General features: G+C 32.0%; 1 protein-coding gene across 2 annotated transcripts in view; it reads left to right on the top strand.

The window, feature by feature from the left end:
• LOC113393200 (transcriptional activator cubitus interruptus) overlaps window positions 1-20821 on the top strand; it is a 96412-nt gene that overhangs the window by 27657 nt on the left and 47934 nt on the right. For both annotated transcript variants that reach the window (XM_026629982.2, XM_026629972.2), the window contains exons 2-3: window positions 2664-2687; window positions 20187-20595. In XM_026629982.2, coding sequence (XP_026485767.2) covers window positions 20435-20595 — 161 coding nt within the window. In that variant the 5' untranslated portion in view covers window positions 2664-2687; window positions 20187-20434. The remainder of the gene's footprint in view (window positions 1-2663; window positions 2688-20186; window positions 20596-20821) is intronic.

Here is a 20821-nt window from a genome sequence, read left to right as displayed (position 1 = left end):
CTCTCCCTTTGAGGAGAAGGTTTGGAGCATATTCCTCCACGCTGCTCCAATGCGGGTTGGCGGAATTTACATTCACATTCTAATTTCGTTAAGTTAGACACATGCGGGTTTCCTCACGATGTTTTCCTTCACCGTCGAGCACGAGATGAATTATTTTTGATATTTAGAAGAGTTATTTGTTAATTACTTACTGTCATATGATTTTCGACAGTTTTTCAGATTTATAATAATTATATTTTAAGAGGATATCATATTATTTTATATATAGATGAACGAGAAATTCACGTTTATAGTCTAAATTTAAAGCGGATGAAACTATAATGCAAAGCGTATCTATACTAAAAAACCTCATCCGAAACGCGTTGCATCTTATGTATGTTGGCTTAGTATAATTTCAGTTAATTAAAAAAAAAATAATAAAGGCGTCTCCACATTTATAAATGTAGATCATTTAATTAATAGAATCTCATAATATCAATCGACTTCATCCGATGAAAAGATAATGTATTCGAGTCGTTTAAAATTATAATAGACGTCGTTTTGTTTAATATACTAAATTTAAAAAAAAAGGTGTTCTATAATTAATTTCAAATATCTCAATAGCCGTTGGTGGTGTGCAATGTTACTAGTAAAGGCGGCTCCAGACCAGCGTTAAGGCGGGCACACATGAGTCGATAATTAAAGAGACCAGGATGATAAATAACGAACTGTCCGAGTTTTTACCGCAGATGTCATTATCTCGACCGACTCTATCAGCCGTCACTCGATTACGCAGTGAGGATTTCTATAGAGCTGCTACAACGCGCGTCGTTTAACTGCGCAGGAGCCATCCTTAAACTAAATAATGATAGTTTTTTTTCTTTCACATAATGACACAAAATATCAATGATCATACGTCTGTTTAAGATGTTATAAAGAATATTTTCTCGATTTTAAAAGAAATTTACTTTCTTTTTTTTTACGTATTAAATAATACAACTCTACATATATGTTTATTTAGTTCGAAGGTGGTATTAACATCTCTGTGTATATACACTAACATCTCGCGACACCGTAGCGCATGAATAATCGAAAAGCCAGACTTGATGAGAAGGCAAGCGTGAGAGCTTTTTTGTCGTGACAGCGGTCAATGCGTACAGTCCTTTACTTTTATATTATAACACATTTATTTGAATCTAAACCCTATATATAAAATCAAATGGTTGATTCTCTTTTGGTTCATTTATCGTATGTATTTTTCTTGAGCGATGGAATAGGTTGAATTATGAACCTTATTCGTATAGTAATTAGGTTGTTAGAAATATTTGTTGGTTAACGTATTAGTAAAAACAAAAAGCGGGAACAAATGATTGTTCGGTAAAAATGTCGCTCGTCTCGGCGTTAGTGTTTTGTTGTAATTGGATTCTTATTATGCCACTGAATTATTGTCTTCCGTCCTTTCCAGCGTGAAAATTACATTTCGCGCCAAAAATTGTCTGTGAAAATAATTCTGACAGATGTCAAAATCGTTTTAGAAAAGAGATTTTACTGAAATGTCAAATTTCACTAATGTCAACATATGTGAAATTAGAAGTTAACTCGACACAACTCTATAAGGTTTCATGGGTATTGTTGTTTTTATGTACAGTGTAATGTGTTTTTTTCAACTGGATATCTTTAAGGAGTCGAAGGCACGATTTTGATAAAAACTAAAAGTGTAACTATAAATACTTTATAAGTAATACTGGTAGTACCATTGTTAATGATAAGTATTGTTAGAAAAAAATATTAATTTTTACAATGGCAACATCTAGAAGGCAGAGAGTAATCGATGTGATCGCCATTTTCAACTTCATATAACTTGCATAGCAAGTAATCCGGGCATGATGACTGTTTTATATCAACGGTAGTCATTAATATTTTTTTTTCAAGTCAATTTTCATTTCAATCTGATGTTGATCTGAATCGTCGAGTTGCATTTAATATACAGTAATCTTATATAAAAAAATAAATTACATAGCGGCTCGCTATATGTAAACGGTGAAAGAATCCATGAAAATTACTTATTGAAAACTTACTTCTATAGATATGGTCATATCATTCTTCGGAATTGTAGAGTTACTATAAGGGATTTGAAAATTACTTTAGATAGATTTATATGGATTTATTTGTTTTGGAAATTTTTTTTTGCGTAGGAAATATGAAAAAAAAAAAAAACGTGTATTTAATTCATAGTTTTTTTTAAACTAATTTGTTGCCGTTCTTTAGTGGAAGCCTTGGCAAGTGTCTCGACACTTGAGTCTACATCCGATGATTAATAAATCCTTCTTGGTATTAACATTACCATGTTCATATCAGAATATATGAAATCGTATTGTCTTTTTTGCTTAAAGAGTGTTCAAAGTTAGATCGATCATAATAATAATTGTAAATATAATGTTAAGTATTTTTTATCAACAATATATGTTGTTAGAATTCAACTTATTGATTATTTTATTACAAAAAAAAATAAACATACAAATGGAAAAAATCTTTAGAGTACATACCTTATTTAAATCAATAATTAGAAGAAAATAAAAACCGGCTGGTCAGTCGTTAAGTGCGCGGTAGCCCTTAATCACTCGAAATATAAAAATCATGAATGCCATTCATTGATAATTAAAAATGAATTATTTTGTTTTCAGATGCAGCTGTGAACGGTGAATATGGTGAGTTCAGTTTTTTTTTTTGAGTTTGTACACTTTAACGTAATAATTTGAGTCAACTTCATCAACTTTCAATCAGCTCAAATGACATGTTAATATGGGGAAAGGATGCCATGATTAATAACATATGAAATTTACATGGAGATCCAAGAATCAGTTATCGAATTTCTTAATAATATCTTATAGAATTAATTTAAAAAAGGAACGTCACATTTGACATTTCCTTAACTATCATTTTTATTCTGTGGTCTTAGTTTAATTTGCGTTTGTCGGCAATAAGAGTCGCAAGAACGAATAGGTATACAATCTCATTGGTTGAAGTTAATACACTTTTAGCGCGATTTCAATATAATTTGCAAGTTCATAATATATATTATTATTTCAATTTAGAGTAATTTTTAAATATATCTAAAGCAGCCGAATATTTTTTTCTGTACACAATCGAATCCTTATGAAGTGCTACTTTCAGAGACTAATTAATTACTTTGTTTTCTTAGGCACTGATCTTATAACATAAGTACAATTTAAAAATGAAAAATCATTAAAACAGAAAAATTACTAATGACATCGTCTTTGACATTTTTTCAATTACTATCATTAAATAAAAAATGACCCTTATCTTCAAGTTATACAAACTTGCATAAATTAACATAATTCTTATCGTAGCGCAAATGATTCCTAACACAGACTATAAATCACCAATTACGCGCTAGTCCTGAGGACTTTAATTTCGTCGTTTAAAAAAATTACTCTCCTCGAAGACGCGGCTTAATGAAGTGTAATAAATAAAAAAGTTATAAGGTAGCACCTGCCAATCAAGATAAGTTAAGCATTAAAGTTGAACGTGACTTCCACTTATAAGGGTTCGGTATATATATTTTTTTCAATTATTCAATTGTTTGTTTTCACATTTATAAATGAGCTGTACTTGTAATTACGCTCGTGTGGACGGTTGATTTGGAGATACCGGTTTTTGACAATAATCTGCGAGGGTCTTCGTAAAAAGTCAACATTCAAGTCATTTTACAAACGCTTTTGATGTATCACGTCTTGTCACGATAGTTCCATGAAACTGTCGGTTCTGAATGTGTATTCATGTGTTGGATGAACATGTCTCCACATTCCAATTAATGGTGGAATAAGTTTCTCTAATGACCCTGGAGACCTAAGCCCAGCCGACTTTACGTTTTTATAAATGTAAATATAAATAAATTATTTTATATATTCATAAATGAAGATGTACTTTATATCGATCATTGCTATTGTCAAGAATGAATAATGTCTGGTTCTATAAATTGTAAATACGTTAATTACTTGTAAATACACCTTTTCCGTCATAAAAATTGTATACATTCAACACTTAATGGTAAATTGTTTAACATGGAATTGTTTAATTGATACGCCAGGTGACAGAATTGCTCATGAAACGTTTTTTTAATTCACCAACGGTATTCTAAAAGTTTTGATGATTATTTATAATAATTGTTTTTGCTCGGTGCGTTTTATAAATATATTATTCTTAATTGGTGCTATTTTTCACACTGCAATTTGCAATAATAGGGAAAAGTTATCAATTGCGTTTTTGTTTTAAGTATATAATTGCGTTTTGACAAGGTTGTGTTATAATTGAAATATGGAATAAATGTTGCATATTTAACGGTCATCGACCTTAAAATGTCGTATCGTCGCATTTGTGCTTTGAATGTTACAAATAATTATTTAATGTATATTTTATTAGTTTATATGTAATAAGACTGGAGAGGACTGGAGCCTCGATTATTAATATTGATATTAAGGAGTTAAAAGTATCTAAATTATACAACAATTAACAAACTTTATGGCAATTTGAAGAAAGCACAGCTACTTCAAGAGATAGAGTTGGTGCAGTTCAAGTTGATGTAGGGAAAAAATATTTATGAAAAAAAGTTGAAACGACATCAAATCGAAGTTCGATAGTCGGTACCAAGTTAGATTGGCCCTTAAAGATTAAAGGTTGCCTATATATAATATATATCATCCGCCCTATTTCTTATATAGGACGGACGGTCCCCCTGATGATAAGATGTCATTGGCGTTGTAACAAATATTATGTCCCTCGTGATTTTTCCACTGGCTCGCTCCCTTAAACCGAAACACATTTATTGTATACACGATACTAAGTATTGCTGTTGAGCGGTAGAATACCTGATGAATAGGAGCTACCTACCCAGACGGGCTTGCGCAGAGCCCTACCTTAGAGTAAAGTCGGTCATCACTTGTAACTCCTATAATACAAGTGTTATGTTTATGTGTTTTATTGTAAATTGAATGCACCGTTAAATTTTTCGACCATTTATAATCTACCTAGTTTTTTTTTTAATTTAATTTACGGTGTCCATTGAAGATAATTCTAAGACCATATTATTTGAACATATGAGTTCTATACTTTAAGTACGTCTTGTAATATCAACGATACATTGAATAAAATCTGAGAAACAGCCCCGGGGGCACTTCAGGGCTATTTCGGTTTATTAAACTGGTAAATATTTTATTATAGCATTGTAAATGTTAACATTGTAAGTTTGTTTATCCAACGTTTTGCTCGCGTATTTTTGAATTATTGTGACTTCGTTAAGTGTAAATTTGTACATTGTTAAATGTTAAGGAGCGTATTCGAGTCGGTTGGTCACGCACTGCGGGTTTTATTGTCGTTTTCGTAAATAAAATCTCAGTTAGCTCTCAAATGTTATTACTCGATTTTTGTTTGTTAAAATTATGGTAATTTCACTTATTGTTTTAATGCTCGGAATTTTTATAACTCAGGTCAATGAACTTTTAATTTTAAGGAAGTATTGTTCTGTTTGTGTAAATATCGCGACGTACATTGCTAGTTACTCCTTTTAGTGTTTGTTGCGGAAATTTTATGAAATGCACTGTCTTGCTATCTCTTTCTTTTTATTCTTTATTTTAGAATTCAAATAATTTAACTCATTTGTGTGTATAGCGTTGTAAACACGTCAACTAATTTCCTTTTTTTTTTAATTCAATGAAAATCTCTATTACTTAAGTAATAAGGATTTGAATAATAAGTTACGGAACAACAAGTTTAACATTAATGTAATTCAGTGGCTAAGTTTAAGTATAAATGTTCGCTTTCAACGTTTCTTCGTACGATGCATAGTCAAGAGACAGTGTTTGTTGTATTGAGACGTGACCGACTGATATCATCTGAGCTTTAAAGCTCGCATAGAAGCGAGATGACGTAGCTGTTAGGATTATCACATTCGATTGAATTTATCTAAGCAAAAGTGCGAATTTTGCGTTTTTTTATAACATGTTAGATATTTTAAATAATTTAAGACTAGATTTTGGGTTGAAGCAAAAAAAATGTTCGTTTTATTTCGTTTTACCTATCTAACTTTATAGGCGTAATTAAAATAAAATGTTATTATAAAGGTTGACTTTTGCAACGTGTATATGTAACGTTTAGTGACACAACATTGACGCTTTTTTTGTTTGTTAGTTTATCTCCATATTTCTCAAAGGATTAGAAATCTGTTTATACGTAACTAAAATCGAAAGTAACCGACACATTCATTTGTTAAAAAAAGTTTAGTTCAAACCCCCAGAACTCAGAACACTCCGTACATTTAAAGTAATAAATTAAACATTTTAAGGGTTTTTTTTATAAATGATGAATAAATTTTATTAAAATTACTCAGGGCTTTCTATTAACTCATAGAGAACTCTAAAGAAGGTGGAAATTATTCTCGAGCACAATAAATGCAGTGTCGCCGGCGGTTTTTATCTCATTTCTTAGAAACTGCTGCGCCTGCGCATACCGATTTGTACGCTACCTGATTAAGGCGACGCTGCGTCAATGTGACATTAAATTATTAGCAACAATATTTATTATTTTATATATTACTACTTAATAACTTAGTTCGGTAAAATAATGCTAATAAAATTATGATTAGTTTCAAATAGCATTCATCTCCGGGATCGAACTCGTGACATCGGTATATAACTACTAAGCTAAGCTGGAACAATAAAGTAGCTGAATCAATTGTCTATACAAATATTACAAATGCGATTGTTACTATGTCTGTCTGTATCGCTAAAATATGGTATGCAAGCATGAACTCTAAGGAAGGATATAGGCTACTTTTTATACCTAAACCTACGACCGTAACATCTCATCCCACTGAACACTCGGGCGATGCCGCGTCAACAAGTAATACATCAAAAATAATTGGTGATAGGGCTTTGTGTAAGACTGTCTGGGTAGGTACCGCCTACTCATTATATGTATATTCTACCGCCAAATTGTAATCCGTAGTTTTCTTGTCTTCCGGTTCGACAGGCGAGTGAGTTATTGTAACGACAGGGACAAGGGGCGTAACAATTTAGTTCCCAAGGTTGGTGGCGCATTGCCAATGTAGGAAAGAGTTAATGTTTCTTGCAGCGCCAATGTCTATGGGCGATTTTGACCTTTAACCATAACGTTTGTCGTTTTTAATTCAACGTGATAATTTTCGAGCATTCTGGCAACATTTCCATAATTTAAATTACATAACTAGATTAGTATTACAATTTAAATTTGGTGTTCTACGTAATTTGTAAGTACATGATATTAATAATTATTATTTTAATAAAGATATGTTATACGACCTCCCCTTAACAGTTTACGTGGACACAATGAAAACAATGTAGAATGTGTCGTTCCTCTGGCATGAATCGTATGTTATTGGATTATTTTTCAAGTAAATAAGGTTGTAAGTGACTATAGCTTGCCTGTTGTAAACGACAATTCGATAGCAGTAGTGATTTAAGACAAATCATAGAACTAAAATAGGTACCTTATGCCTGTAGTTACACAGGATCACTCACCCTTCAAACCGGAACACAATATACCTAGAGGTAGGTAGGCAGAAAGCCCTACCACCAAGTCAAATGTAGTTAATAAAAAAAAAGTTTATAGATTTTCAATCAGAAATAAGCAACAGGTAGCTGCGCAGCTATACTTTAAAGAACAACAGCGCAGAATACGACCGGGCGCTTAGGCGTTTGCATATGTTGATTGGTTAAAATTACATAAATAGACGATTATCGTAAATATTTACAATTAGCATTTGCCATTATTCGGAAAATCTAACTCCAGAGCGGCAAACTTACGTTGCGCGTGTTATACGGAACTGCATTGACCAAACTTGTAGGTAGTACAGCCAAATAATCGTTGCCAGTTTTATTCAACTAAGAGCTATAAAAAAATATTGTTGGACATACGTAACAATATTATATGCTTACTAATATGACCTTTGGAGTGAATGTATTACTTGTCCTAAGTCCGTAATTATCGTTATCCGTTGACAAAGACTTGTGACTGGTATGTAATTTTAATGAGAGGTATTTATCAGTACAACTTCCACAGAAGCTTCACATCAATAAAATTTATTGACCAGTATAAATGACTGAGGCGCGTCGTGTGCACTTGATTAATTGGGATAAACAGAAGTGTGTTAATCAAACATTATAATTTTTAAATCACATTTTATGTAAACGGTACTTTAGTAATTATATTGAATGGTAAGTTAGACATGTCTGTTTAAATATAGGAAAAAGAGATGTTACGTAATAAATAACAGATACATTGAAAAAAATTTACAACGTTTGAGGATATTTAAATGATAAGAAATATTTATGTTGTGAATTGAAACAATAAAAAAATAATTTGAATAATGTTATATAAACCACATAGCAAGAGAAAGAGAGAGAGGAAGGAAAAGATGTCCTGGAAAGAGGAAAAGGCAGTTATTATGGAACGATGCACATAAAACATCGGTTATAGTCTTATTTTGAAGAGCTCCAGAAGAACTAAAGAAGATTCTTGATTGCAATTCACTAAATTCATACGATTTAAAGAATTCATTTTAGAGGCAGGAAAAGTTAGTGGCCGCGTATTTACAATGAAATTAAATCAAAACAAAACCTGTCATAGATTTCGAAATTTGTAAAATTCTGTTCAGTAAACGCAAAGTTTCGCGTGCGACCCACAAGTCCATAATGAATATCACAGATCTTTCAAGCTCTCCACCAATGCGTCAATCTGATGTCAACTTGATGTCAATTTGATGTCAAATATTGTTTACTTAGTTTGGAATAGATTGTAGATAGTTGAATCAGAGACATAAATGTGTATATAATTGTACATTAAGCTGTAATAAAATCAACAAATCAATACTTGGAAAAATACAACGCTGTATGGTTTTAGCTTAATAGCAAATTTAAACGCAATTCTTAGACATCCGTTCCAAACTCGTTAGCAGACGTACGTATGTTTGAATAATAATTGTTAGTTTTAATTCCATTATCACTTTCAATTGTCCGTTATTACGTACCATATAATTTATAAGAACTTATTGTTATGAAGTGCAATCAGTAATTGTATTGATTTTTATTTATTTATAAAGATACACTCGTACATACATAATACGAATTATTTACATTTAAAATGCTAGTGTTCGCTCAGTGGACGAAATTTTTCCACAATTTACATGTTTCGTATTTTTTGCTTATTGATAACAGTTATCAAATATTTTTTTTGTTGACAAACAGAGAGACGCTATATAATGTTTGGTTTTGCGAATGTACATATAAATTTAAAGTATTTTTATAAATACACTAAAGAAATAATTACAATAATATTATATCTATTAAAGCATCGTTAATTTTTGTTATAATTCTGACGCTCGGCGTTGAAGAAAAACATCGTGAGGTATGCTCCAATGCATGCGTGGTGGAATTAGATCTAAACCTTCTCCTCAAGAGGGAGGAGCGATTGCCCAGCCGTGGGTCATTTACAAGCTGTTATAGTATAGTAGTAAAGTATCTTATTTCAAATCAGAAACATATTAGATACTCTTATTCATAGTTATGTTTGAGAAGTTTTTTAAAATCAAAATCAAAATATACTTTATTCAAGTAGGCTTTTACAAGCACCTTTGAATCGTCATTTAACAAACTATATTAAGTGAAGCCACCACCGGTTCGGAATGCAGATTCTACCGAGAAGAAGCGGCAAGCAAATCAGTAGTTACTCTTTTTCAACATTTAAAAATACAAAGTCATGTTAGTTAAATACAATTATATATGCATGTAATATATCCTGCCTGGAAGTCAACAAGTATTAGCTCCACGCTTTTTTATCATCTTAGGGATTTGAACTATAATATGAATTTTGAAGGATTCGTTGGGACTTGTAAGTCAAGTGTTTTCCAATATTTAGCTAGTTTATTAGTCGTGTATATTTAAAACTATTCTTAGCTGACGTTTAAAGAGCTTGTTTGAACGAATGTACTATTTGATGGATGCCGACCATCCTCTAGAATTTATTGGCATAGTTATAATAATAGCCAATACATTTAAAAGCAGCTAGAATAACCACTACCTATGAATACGATACTGAATATTTTTTTGACTATGTGTTATTAGGATTTTTTTATTTGTAACATTAAAACTTAGTAAAACTTTTTAAATAGGATTGAGGCCTGATTATTTGTCTACCGTTGAATCTATTAATACCAACGAACCACACAAGTATCTTATCATTATTCATTTACTTCTACCGTCAACAGATAACTTTGCTTATATTGAGATGTTACTACATACTGTATATTCGTAAAATTGTTTAACGTCATCGGAAGAGACTAGCGTCTGAGACAGGCTCGGCGTAGTTCAGGCGCTTGTACCCATAGAATAAGTACATTCAAATTGTAATATTATTCATAAGTTGTGATACAAGCTTGTACATTATGTGGTTTTGGTTTCTAATAAATATATATAATAATGTCTAAAAAAAAAACGTAGTAACATATAATTGATTTTATTTCATCTCGCGTTTCTTGAAGTCATGATAAATAGCATCAACTGAAATTCTACCACATATGTATCCTACCTACATTGGTACAGCGTGGTTGAATCCAAGTCGTCTTGTAAAGAGGATTACGTTCAGTGGCAGATTTACAGGCTTTTATAAGTTTTTTGTATCGTTGCTACGTAGATTATTTTAGTATGCCGCATTGATGCGGTTAACAGTTTACCGGTTACTTTGAAAGGGTGTAAAAAAAACGTGTAGACAACATTGTAACCGCAGAACTTAGCACGCGTTCGAGTAAGTTGATTGTATTACGTGGTTTTGTCCGAAGAATGCTATGAATGTTTTGTTTTTGTGGGATCATTATTTTTAATAACTTTCGAAGGTATTAAAGGTATTCGAACATTTTAATTTACCTCACAATCTTATAACACATGCATTTACTAATAAAAATATATAAATAAATTCCTTATAGAAATCATGAATAATTAGAAAAAAAAAGGAAGATTGAGGGGATTGAAAAAGGGAAGTTACCCCCTACATACAAACAAACAAATATTAACTCTTTATAATATTATTATAGATGTAACGACTAATTTTAATTAAAAAAATTGCTATTCACAAATGCTTTGTTATAATGCAATTGCGATTGCTAACTCACCTACTTTTAGTATTTTAGATACATTAATTTATTAATACCTAAGTCTTATAAAAAGCAAGTGATTTCGAAAACAGAAGTGAACTCACTATTCTGTCACTGTTATAATCCGGCATATTCGACACAAGATATCCTACATCCAGATTTTATGAAGTTATTAAAATTTATTCATCAGACTACAAATAAATTTTTAATTGTCTTCAATGGGCTTGAACCCATGGCTTAAGGATATCCACCCTTATAGCCACTAGACCAACGGCAGTCAAACGGAAAATAATTAATATTCAGATCACGGTTGAGTAATTTACACCTCCTTCTTTAAATACCGTCGAACTGACACCGTCTTAATAACAATTACTTGATTATGGAATATTTTATTCCGTGTGTGTTGTCGGTAGATTTGTAACGTGTTCTTGGTAGAAAGTGGGCAAGGGAGGGGGGGCTTGTAGTGATGCGAATATTAATTATGCCATACTACATTGTTGTAAATGACTTATGAGGCTATGACACGATTAAAAAGAAGGTGTTTTAAAATTGTATAGTATACATATATATTTATATATGTTTGCTCGGCGTAGAATCGAAAACGAATGCCGTTGATCATTTTTTTTTAATAGTTAGGTTTGTAAAAAATCTTAAATAGGGAAAAAACTATTAATGATCAAAAATGATTATAATTGTTGATTTAAAATTGCAGTATTTACAATTTTAAGAGATTTTCATTCAGTTTATATCCATTGATAGATTGATTATAGTCAAAGTAACGTTATTATGAAATTCGTTAATTATAGTGGAAAAATAAAGCTGCCTAAAAATTACAATAACGTTCGCCGTGACAATGTGAAAATATTTTATAAAGTTTGCAAAAAAAAGTCACGCTATAGAGTTAAATTCTGTACATAATTCTCCCTTACCTCGACTATAGGAAATACTTAATAAAAAATCTAAATTCAAATATTCATAATAGATGTTGTTCTAAAAAAACTTGCCAGATACGAAAAAAACATCTCATAAATAGTATATCATGTATTTCATCAATTCTAAAACATTCCGTATTGAAGGCGCCGAAAAATTTAGAATGTCGATAAAAGTCAAAATACAAATAAATATTACGTGGATATATCTGAATTACGACTTCAGTTTGGCTGAGATCCATTTAAATAAAACGCAGTGCACATTATAGACCAATATTGTTAAGTGGCTGTACGATACGAAGATCACAAAGTTTATCGAAGAATTTTTGATTTCCGATTATTATATCAAACGCCATCAATACTATTAATGATTTACTGATTTGAACGTTACAGTACTTAATGTGTATGTACCTTTACAATTTTAGTACTTAAATGTATTCGTTATTTTACTATTAAAACATTAATTTAATTCAATGCAGAATTACCGAACAAAATTATAGACATTTATTACTATTTATGTTGGTTTAATTTGATTATGTTGCAAAGTTCCGTCCAGACTATACAGGATTACCGTTTAGGGCACAAGAACGTCAAAACCTTTATCTATACTAATATTAAAAATACTAAAGTAACTCGGTCTGTCTGTCTGTTTGCTGCCCTTTCACGGCCAAATCACTGAACCGAATTTGACGAAATTTGATATGAAGTAAGCTTGAACGTTAAGGAAGGACACAGGCTACTTTCTATACTTAATATCTGTCGATGAACCCCTGAAACGCGTGAAATGTCGCGGGCCGCAACTAGCATAGTATAAATTCGCTTACGGTCGTATGTACGCTTAAATCTTTTAAACCACCCAACACATTTTAAAGGAAAGATCTTCACGTATAATACATTCATATTATAGTAAATAATTGCCGAGAATTTCAACTTTTCTTTATCTCCTTATTGCACCCGTGTGAAACCGAGGCAGGTAGCTAGTGATATTGAAAAATGATAAAGACAGATATTTTATTCATACCATTGTACATATTAAATTAAAAACATAATATTTAGTTTTGCATCTGCAATTTTATACAATAAAATACTGCCTACGTGTAGGAGTACTAGAAAAGATTAAATGGCGATCCGTTAAACGGTATAGAGGTTGATGTTCAAAGCCATGGACCGACGTGTTACAACAATATGGACGGCACAAAAACTTTCTCCATGAAAGAAATACATGTCCGATTTCATGGTGATCGGCCTAACGATGTCAAAGTCTATATATATACTATAACAAAATCGTTAAACCAGGATGAATTCCGAGTTAATTAGTCGGCGACAACCCTAAGTCTAGACAACAATTTCGCTAAGAATACTAATCGGTGTTTGGATAAGTTGATTCGGCGCCGAAATTTAGTCTCTCCATTAAAAATGCGTACTATAACTCCATTCAAGTTGATGTTTTTTTTTATTACATTTCGGCGTCGACTACTTAATAACCTGACGCCTTTGTTACAAATATATATCAACCTTTCATTAAATATATTTATAGACTCTATGTCTCAACTAATAAAGTCTAATATCGTTTATTTTTTGTTTTTAAAACACTTGTCTATTTTGTCATATTTGTTGTATTCCCGTCATGGTTAGAGGAAGTGACGCATAAAATGTCAGACCCAAATTTAAGGTTAGATAATAAAAGTTTAAGTTGAAATGTATTTATTACGATTACTTATTTCTATACGTGATTGGAACTGATCGCGTTGATTTATTAGGGACTCTTTTATGTGTGTTTTATTACACAAAATAATATAAAAACTTTTATTTGTTTTAATGGGAATTGATAAAGTACACTACTATGAATCTTAATGATAATGGAACACGTGATTTTGTTTTATTTATTTAATATAAAAATAATTAATGTAATTAACTGAATCTCATGGATATGAGAATTCTAGAAGGTTCTAGAAGCTTGTTCCACAATGTTGCGGCAACGTATTTACTGATGAGTATGGTTACCCAAGGTATGTCGGTTAGTACTTATCACACTAATCCCATGAGACTTCAATTTTTTGAGGATATTTGGTAAATTTTAGTAATTCCTTAAAATCTGGGGTTGTATGCTTTGCTATGGGGGTAATGTAGCTGTGGGGAACCGAATACGTACATATATATATATGATACATTTGTGTTTTTTCGTATTTGTCTATTAATTCGTTTCAATTTTAAACAACACAGTGGAGTTCTATACGATTATAAACTATAAGTAAACGGTGTACACACTACTCGACCACGGAGGTCGTCGAAGTTTAAAAACGTTAACGTAAAAGTTAACTAAATTATATTAAGTCGTGTTAACTTTTTGGGTATTTTTTTTAAATTACCGCCATTATTAATACAAAGCTTTGGTTTTGAAGAAACGTCATAGGGGTGACTTCATCAGAATGCGATTATTGTATCGAAGGATTCAAGTCGATCGTGAAATTAGTTAACTTATCAATATTAATAAATGTGCTCTCTAACAAAACGGCATGCGTAAACTAACTGGTGTAACATAAAAACTCCGGAACGCCAAACGGTGAATAGACTCACCAGCCTGACAAATCGTACAAACATTTCTAAGCATTGTTTACCATATGAAGATATAATAAACTATAAAATAGCAGACGAGTTCATCTCTAGTCTATTCTAATAGCAGAAGTATTAGAGATGAAATATCTACGGGCACTACCTACTGATATTTATGAGCAGTGGTGACCACTTACCATCAAGTGGCCTATTTGCCAGTTCGCCTATTGATGACAAACCCGGACATCACAGTACAAAGCATATCAGTGCATCAAACACAAACAACAATCAATATATCGATCTCTGTGTATGTACGTCGAGATTACGATAATTTATCAAATGTTAATTACATTTGATAAATTACATAATTCGAATTTAAATCAAAATATTCTTTATTCAAGTGAGATCGTAAAGGCACGTTTGAATCGTCAACTTAGTTTTGAATTAAATGCAAAGCTACCTAGCTAGGTTCGGAAAGTAGATTCTATCGAGAATAACAGGCAACAAACTCAGTAGGTACTCTTCGCGGTGTGATATGTGAATAATGAAAAGGATTGTGATAACTTTACTGGGTAGTAGGGATTTGTGCAAACCCGTCTGGGTAGGTACCACCCACTCGTTAGATATTCTGCCGCCAAACAGCAATACTTGGTATTGTTGTGTTCCCGTTTTAAGGGTGAGTGAGCCAGTGTAACTACAGGCACAAGGGACATAACATCTTAGTTCCTAAGGTTGGTGGCGCATTGGCAAAGTAAGGGATGGTTTATATTTCTAACAGCGCCAATGTCTAGGGGCGATGGTGACCACTTAACATAAAAAAAAAGCTTAGTATATTTTAATAGCTTAACTGATATCTTTCCACTGCATAACATACTTAAAACAGCCGGACGCGCACGTATGCGCCTCTTTTGGATCAAGGGCCATATTCGAAGCAAGCAGCGTTGAAACTCATTGTAATTTATGGATGTCCACACGCTCACTACCGCGAATGTTAAGTCAAGTTGAAAGGATTAGCCGCGGTCTCAAGTGCCCCACATGATTTATTCAAACTATCCGGGTTATTGCCTATTGGTTTGTCAGGTGTTGGGTTAGTTATGGTAAGGCCGGTTAACCCACTTCTGCTGATGGGACATTCCAATGAGATCCCATTGGTTGACATTCATATATTTTATTCTAACAGAAAATGCTTTTGCAGTTTTGTTTTTATCATTATAAATAAACGTATTATGTCATAACTTGTAATATGTTTATTATAAGTATCCTTACTTAGTTGTGTTTAGTTGGATTTAAATCTGTAATCTCCGCTTGTAACCACGTTAAACCCAGGTGACGGCACCGGTCTTTGAGCTAACTCGAGCATTTAATTAGATCTATAAATTAAGTAAATAAATGTTTATATTAACATAACTAGATAATTTTTAATTGTTAATTTGATCGTTAATAAAATAATGTAATACTTAAATTTTACTCATCTTCATAATTATTAAGTTTTTAAACTGTTGTTCTTTAAAATACGTCAGAGTATATTTCAAAAATGATCTATTAGAATAATAAATTTGAAAATCGAACATAATTCCAATCAAATTAATATTTGAATTAAATAATAATATGAAAAATAAATCAATCGCAACATTTCAAATTACCCATCGGATCACGACGATTCGAGTACATAAAAAACATTCGCCAATCCGACACGTGTTTGGCGAATAAATTAAAATACAGACATACGTCTAATAAGACGATTCGTGTTCAGATCACAGCACTGCGAGTGGAGGCCATATCTAATGATAGGATTGCTATTGCCACTATTGTCCACCTGACATATAAGTCGTGTCAGGGAATGGTTCCGTGAGCCAGGACACTAATGGCTGATTATCACTAACTTTGGTTATAGCTATACGCATAATTGACAGTGATTTGTTATTGAATATCAATTAAGGTGCACTTTTTTAGTTTGCTGTTGTGAAATATATTTCATTTATTTTAATAGATAATTTGTTTATTATTCTGTGGTGGTTGCCGATGTGATCTGGTGGTTAGGTCAAATCTTATTTATTTAATTTATACACAAACGGTATTATTACATTGAATTAAATAACACTTAATAATAACATATAATCTGAAAAAAGAAAACAAAATATTTTTTTCAAGTGACGGTGCCACCACAATAGTTTCCTATATTATATTAATACGAATATTAAACTGAAGAACATGAATAGCAATTGAAATAATAATAATAATTAACACATTGAATAAAAGAGAGACAGAGGTAGAAAGATATAGAGAGAGGGAGATACTATAAGATTTTTAGAGCAACTATTAAACCCATTTCGTCAAATTCAAGAACAGAACACGCAACAGCACACGCTCTAACAAGCAATGTACGAGGGACCCAGACAAAGGTGGCATAGTATACGAGTTTCTTGCCGTTTCTTCTCGCTGCTGCTTTCCAAAACGACGTTAGTGTTGACGATTCAAAAACGCTTCATTGTATAGTTTACTTGAATACTTTTGATTTTATTAATTAAAACACAATAACTACTCTTATGTATAAAACAAAAACAAAATCAGGTAACATTTAAACAATTTATTAAGAGAGAGATCAAATATGACATTATATTTAATCAGTTTATTGTACTGGCATAACTTCTATTCATAAAATTAACGGAATATTGCGGTTTCAAACCCGATTGAGCACCACTAAGTTTTTATAATTAATTTAAATAATTCATTTCGTGCTCGGCTGAAGGAAAATAGCTTGAGGATAGCGTGTCGGATGACACTTTGCCACATGTGTACATTTATGCGGTTTGCATTAGAGCGGCGTGGTGGTATAAGCTCTAAAACTTCTCCTCACGGCCTTTAACCTAGCCGTAGAATATTTACTAGTGTTACTTAACTACTATATTAACATAAAAAACGATTATCTAAACTATAAATAATCTTTATTGTCCTAATGAACAGACTACACCATTAGACATAAACTATATATGTATATAAATCTAATTAAAATATGATACCTAATATCTCTTTCTGAGATGACTCTCTGGAAGGACTGGAAATATTTCAAGCGTCATACCAACGGCTGTACGTTGTCTCACAGAAAGGGTGTTAACTTTTCCAACTAAACATCCGCCTACTATTTAATATCAATAATTATTCACAAGATCGAGATCTGCAGCTAGTTACAGAACCATAAAGTAAAAAAAAAAAAAATACTGACAAGTTAAATCAATTAATTGATTGATCAACCATCTTACAAACCGTCGAAATTACGTAACAGCTTAATTTCAACTTGCAATTATAATAACGATGGCCGTTTAAAAAACATCTCGACATTTTAAATGTTTAACCTAAATAAATTAAATATTTAAAAATTATATGTACAGTTAAATTTTATTAAGTTTATCGAACTTTTGCTTATAAAAAAATCAATGGTAACCAAAAATCTGGAATAACTGAACCTCATCTCGTAACACCATAAGATCTAAAGGGCTTCTCGGAAGGTACAAAACAATTCGTCGACTAAAAAACAATTAAATCGTAATTAAGGGCCGTATTGAGAGAGTCGGCATGCGCCAGCGCTTTACGGAACTCATTTTAGAGGGTAGTGGTGTACCCTTATATCGATATCATGTTTTAATTTTTAATATTAATTTTATATTTGAATTGAAATTGTATAATTGTTTGCATATTTGCATTCAATTCTACTTAAGAAAAGATTCGCTAAGCAGACAAATAATGCAATGCAGGTTTTTATGTAAATTGAACATGACTATAAATGTAATGTTTTCTTGTTTGTCGAGTTACGATCTTTATCATTTATATGAAAAGTGAATTTCGAAATTCGTCTCTAACTTTTGCAAAATGTAAAGAGATCTCCAACCTCTTAACATGTGCTGATTAAATATATTATAAAAAAGTTCAACAGTTTTAAATGACCCATTGCTGGGCTAAACCCTCTTCTATTTGGATTTGAGGTTATTTACGTGTGACAGAATTTCTCCCGAGAAAACCAGGTATCCACGGAATATTTTTCCTGAACTGCTGAGCACGAGGTGAATTGTAAACATAAACTAAGCACATACATAACTCGTTGGTGCTTACGAGTACCTGGGTTTGTACCGGGTTTAAATTTTACTGGGCTTTCGGCTTGTAATAATAAATGAAACCATTGAATTCGTTTTTTGAATGAACGATAAAAATCGAAACTCGAAGCGTGCCAATTCCACCATCGAAAACATCGTAAATCTTTTTCATCGACATTATATCGATTATCGACATTTTCGATGATTTTTTACGGGTCTATAGACTACGCCTTATTAAGAGGACAATGTACGAAGTAAGTTTGAAACAATCACATCTTCATTAATTACGCCTGGAATTTTTCTGTGATAGCTCTTCTTAAAATGGTTGTATAAGTTAAGAGTTAAAAACGGACTCGTCTCGACAAAAACCTGTCGAATTTAAATGTTCTCCATCTACAGATCGGGGCTACTTGGTAATCTTGATATGATTTCATAATTCTACCATATACGGCGCTCAAAGGAAATTTAATACAAATTAAACTTTTTCAATTGTTTTAAGGAATGATATATGAATTACTTTCTCTAAATGATACTCCTATAGAATCTAGATGTTTTTGATATATGTCAAAAGAAAATTTGATTTCATTTAATGCAAACGAAAGAGGTTTTATATACAACGTGTTTTAATTTATATAATTGTTTCCAAAAATGTGTTAAAAAAGAAATATCGGTCAAAATTCGAATCAACTTTTCTGTATGTGATAATGGCGATCCAGTCGACTCGATAAATTAGTAACATGATGTTTTGCCATTCCGGAGACTTGTTAAGATTTAACAGTAATTAACACTCATTCCGATGTTAACAATTTTGTTTCGAGTACGAAAATTGGAATGCGTATATGAGCTGGTAATTAACGCGGAATATTTTCGTATGTTTAAATATTTTTTACAATAAAACGACTTGAGGTCAAGGTTATCGATATCACCATCATCATCATCCTCCTGCCCTTATCCCAATTTTACTTCTTCCATAATGCTCTGTCGGACGTCATCTCACAAATAACATTATTTCTAACCATATCGTTTTTCACACAATCCATCCATCGTTTCTTTGGTCGTCCCCTACCTCTATATCCATCCACGTCCATTCTCAAAACCTTTCTCACAACATGGTCCTCATTCCTCCGCTTAACATGCCCATACCAAGACAGGTGTTATAGATAATGATGTGAAATTTAAAAGGATATCAATATAGTCAAATACAAAAGAATGAACCCAAATTTAGTATAACGTGTAAAATAGTAAATATTGAGGATAGTTATTGTCCAGTCCATAAAGACATAATAGAGAAAATTCAAACGAGAACAGGTCATGCAAACATCGCACGTATTTACCTTTTTATTTAACAACAAACAGACAACATACTAAACTGTAATTTAAAACCGCAACCGATTTTAAAAGGAAAACAATTAATTTTTAATCATCTCTTTGTTTCAGATAAAAACAGAAGAATGAGAAGCTAACAAGAAAATTATATAATCAATAATGTACAAAAAAATCCATTGTAACAATATAATGATAATGAAAAAGAAAATGGAGTTACTAAGATTCGAGTTAACTTGACGAAAGATTTAATTGGTGCTTTTAAAATCGTGATTGAACAAATTAGTGATGTTTATAATAAAACTGAAAAAGTGTTAAGTGTGGTGGGACTAGGTGATGACATATTTCTAGGACTTTAAATAATGCCTGATCGGGAGTCGGTTGGGGGTCCTGGGACTGCAGGCAGCGGTGGTTTCCTACCACTACAGTTTCCCTCGGCTTTTGCAGCTTTCCACGCTTCGACGCCTCCTGGTGCTCCAGCTACAGCCATGCACCACGCAACGCATTATCATCATCACGCACAGTAAGTTTTTTTTTACAATTATAACCATATGTTTTTCAGGTGGCAGCTATTCCTGTTGAACACCTGCCAATATAAAAGTACTAAGTTTTATGATAATACCTTTGTCATTGAATTTTGACAGTTTAATGTTATAAAATAATATCCGCATAAAAGCATTCCTTAACCTCAACATTACTTTTTAATTTGAAATACCATTCGAGTATTATCTGCGATACATTAACAATAA

The sequence above is a fragment of the Vanessa tameamea genome, chromosome 26 (assembly GCF_037043105.1).
Source record: "Vanessa tameamea isolate UH-Manoa-2023 chromosome 26, ilVanTame1 primary haplotype, whole genome shotgun sequence".
Classification (NCBI taxonomy): Eukaryota; Metazoa; Arthropoda; class Insecta; order Lepidoptera; family Nymphalidae; genus Vanessa; species Vanessa tameamea.
Note: the sequence above shows the minus strand (reverse complement) of the source record. Positions and strands in the feature narration are given on the sequence as shown.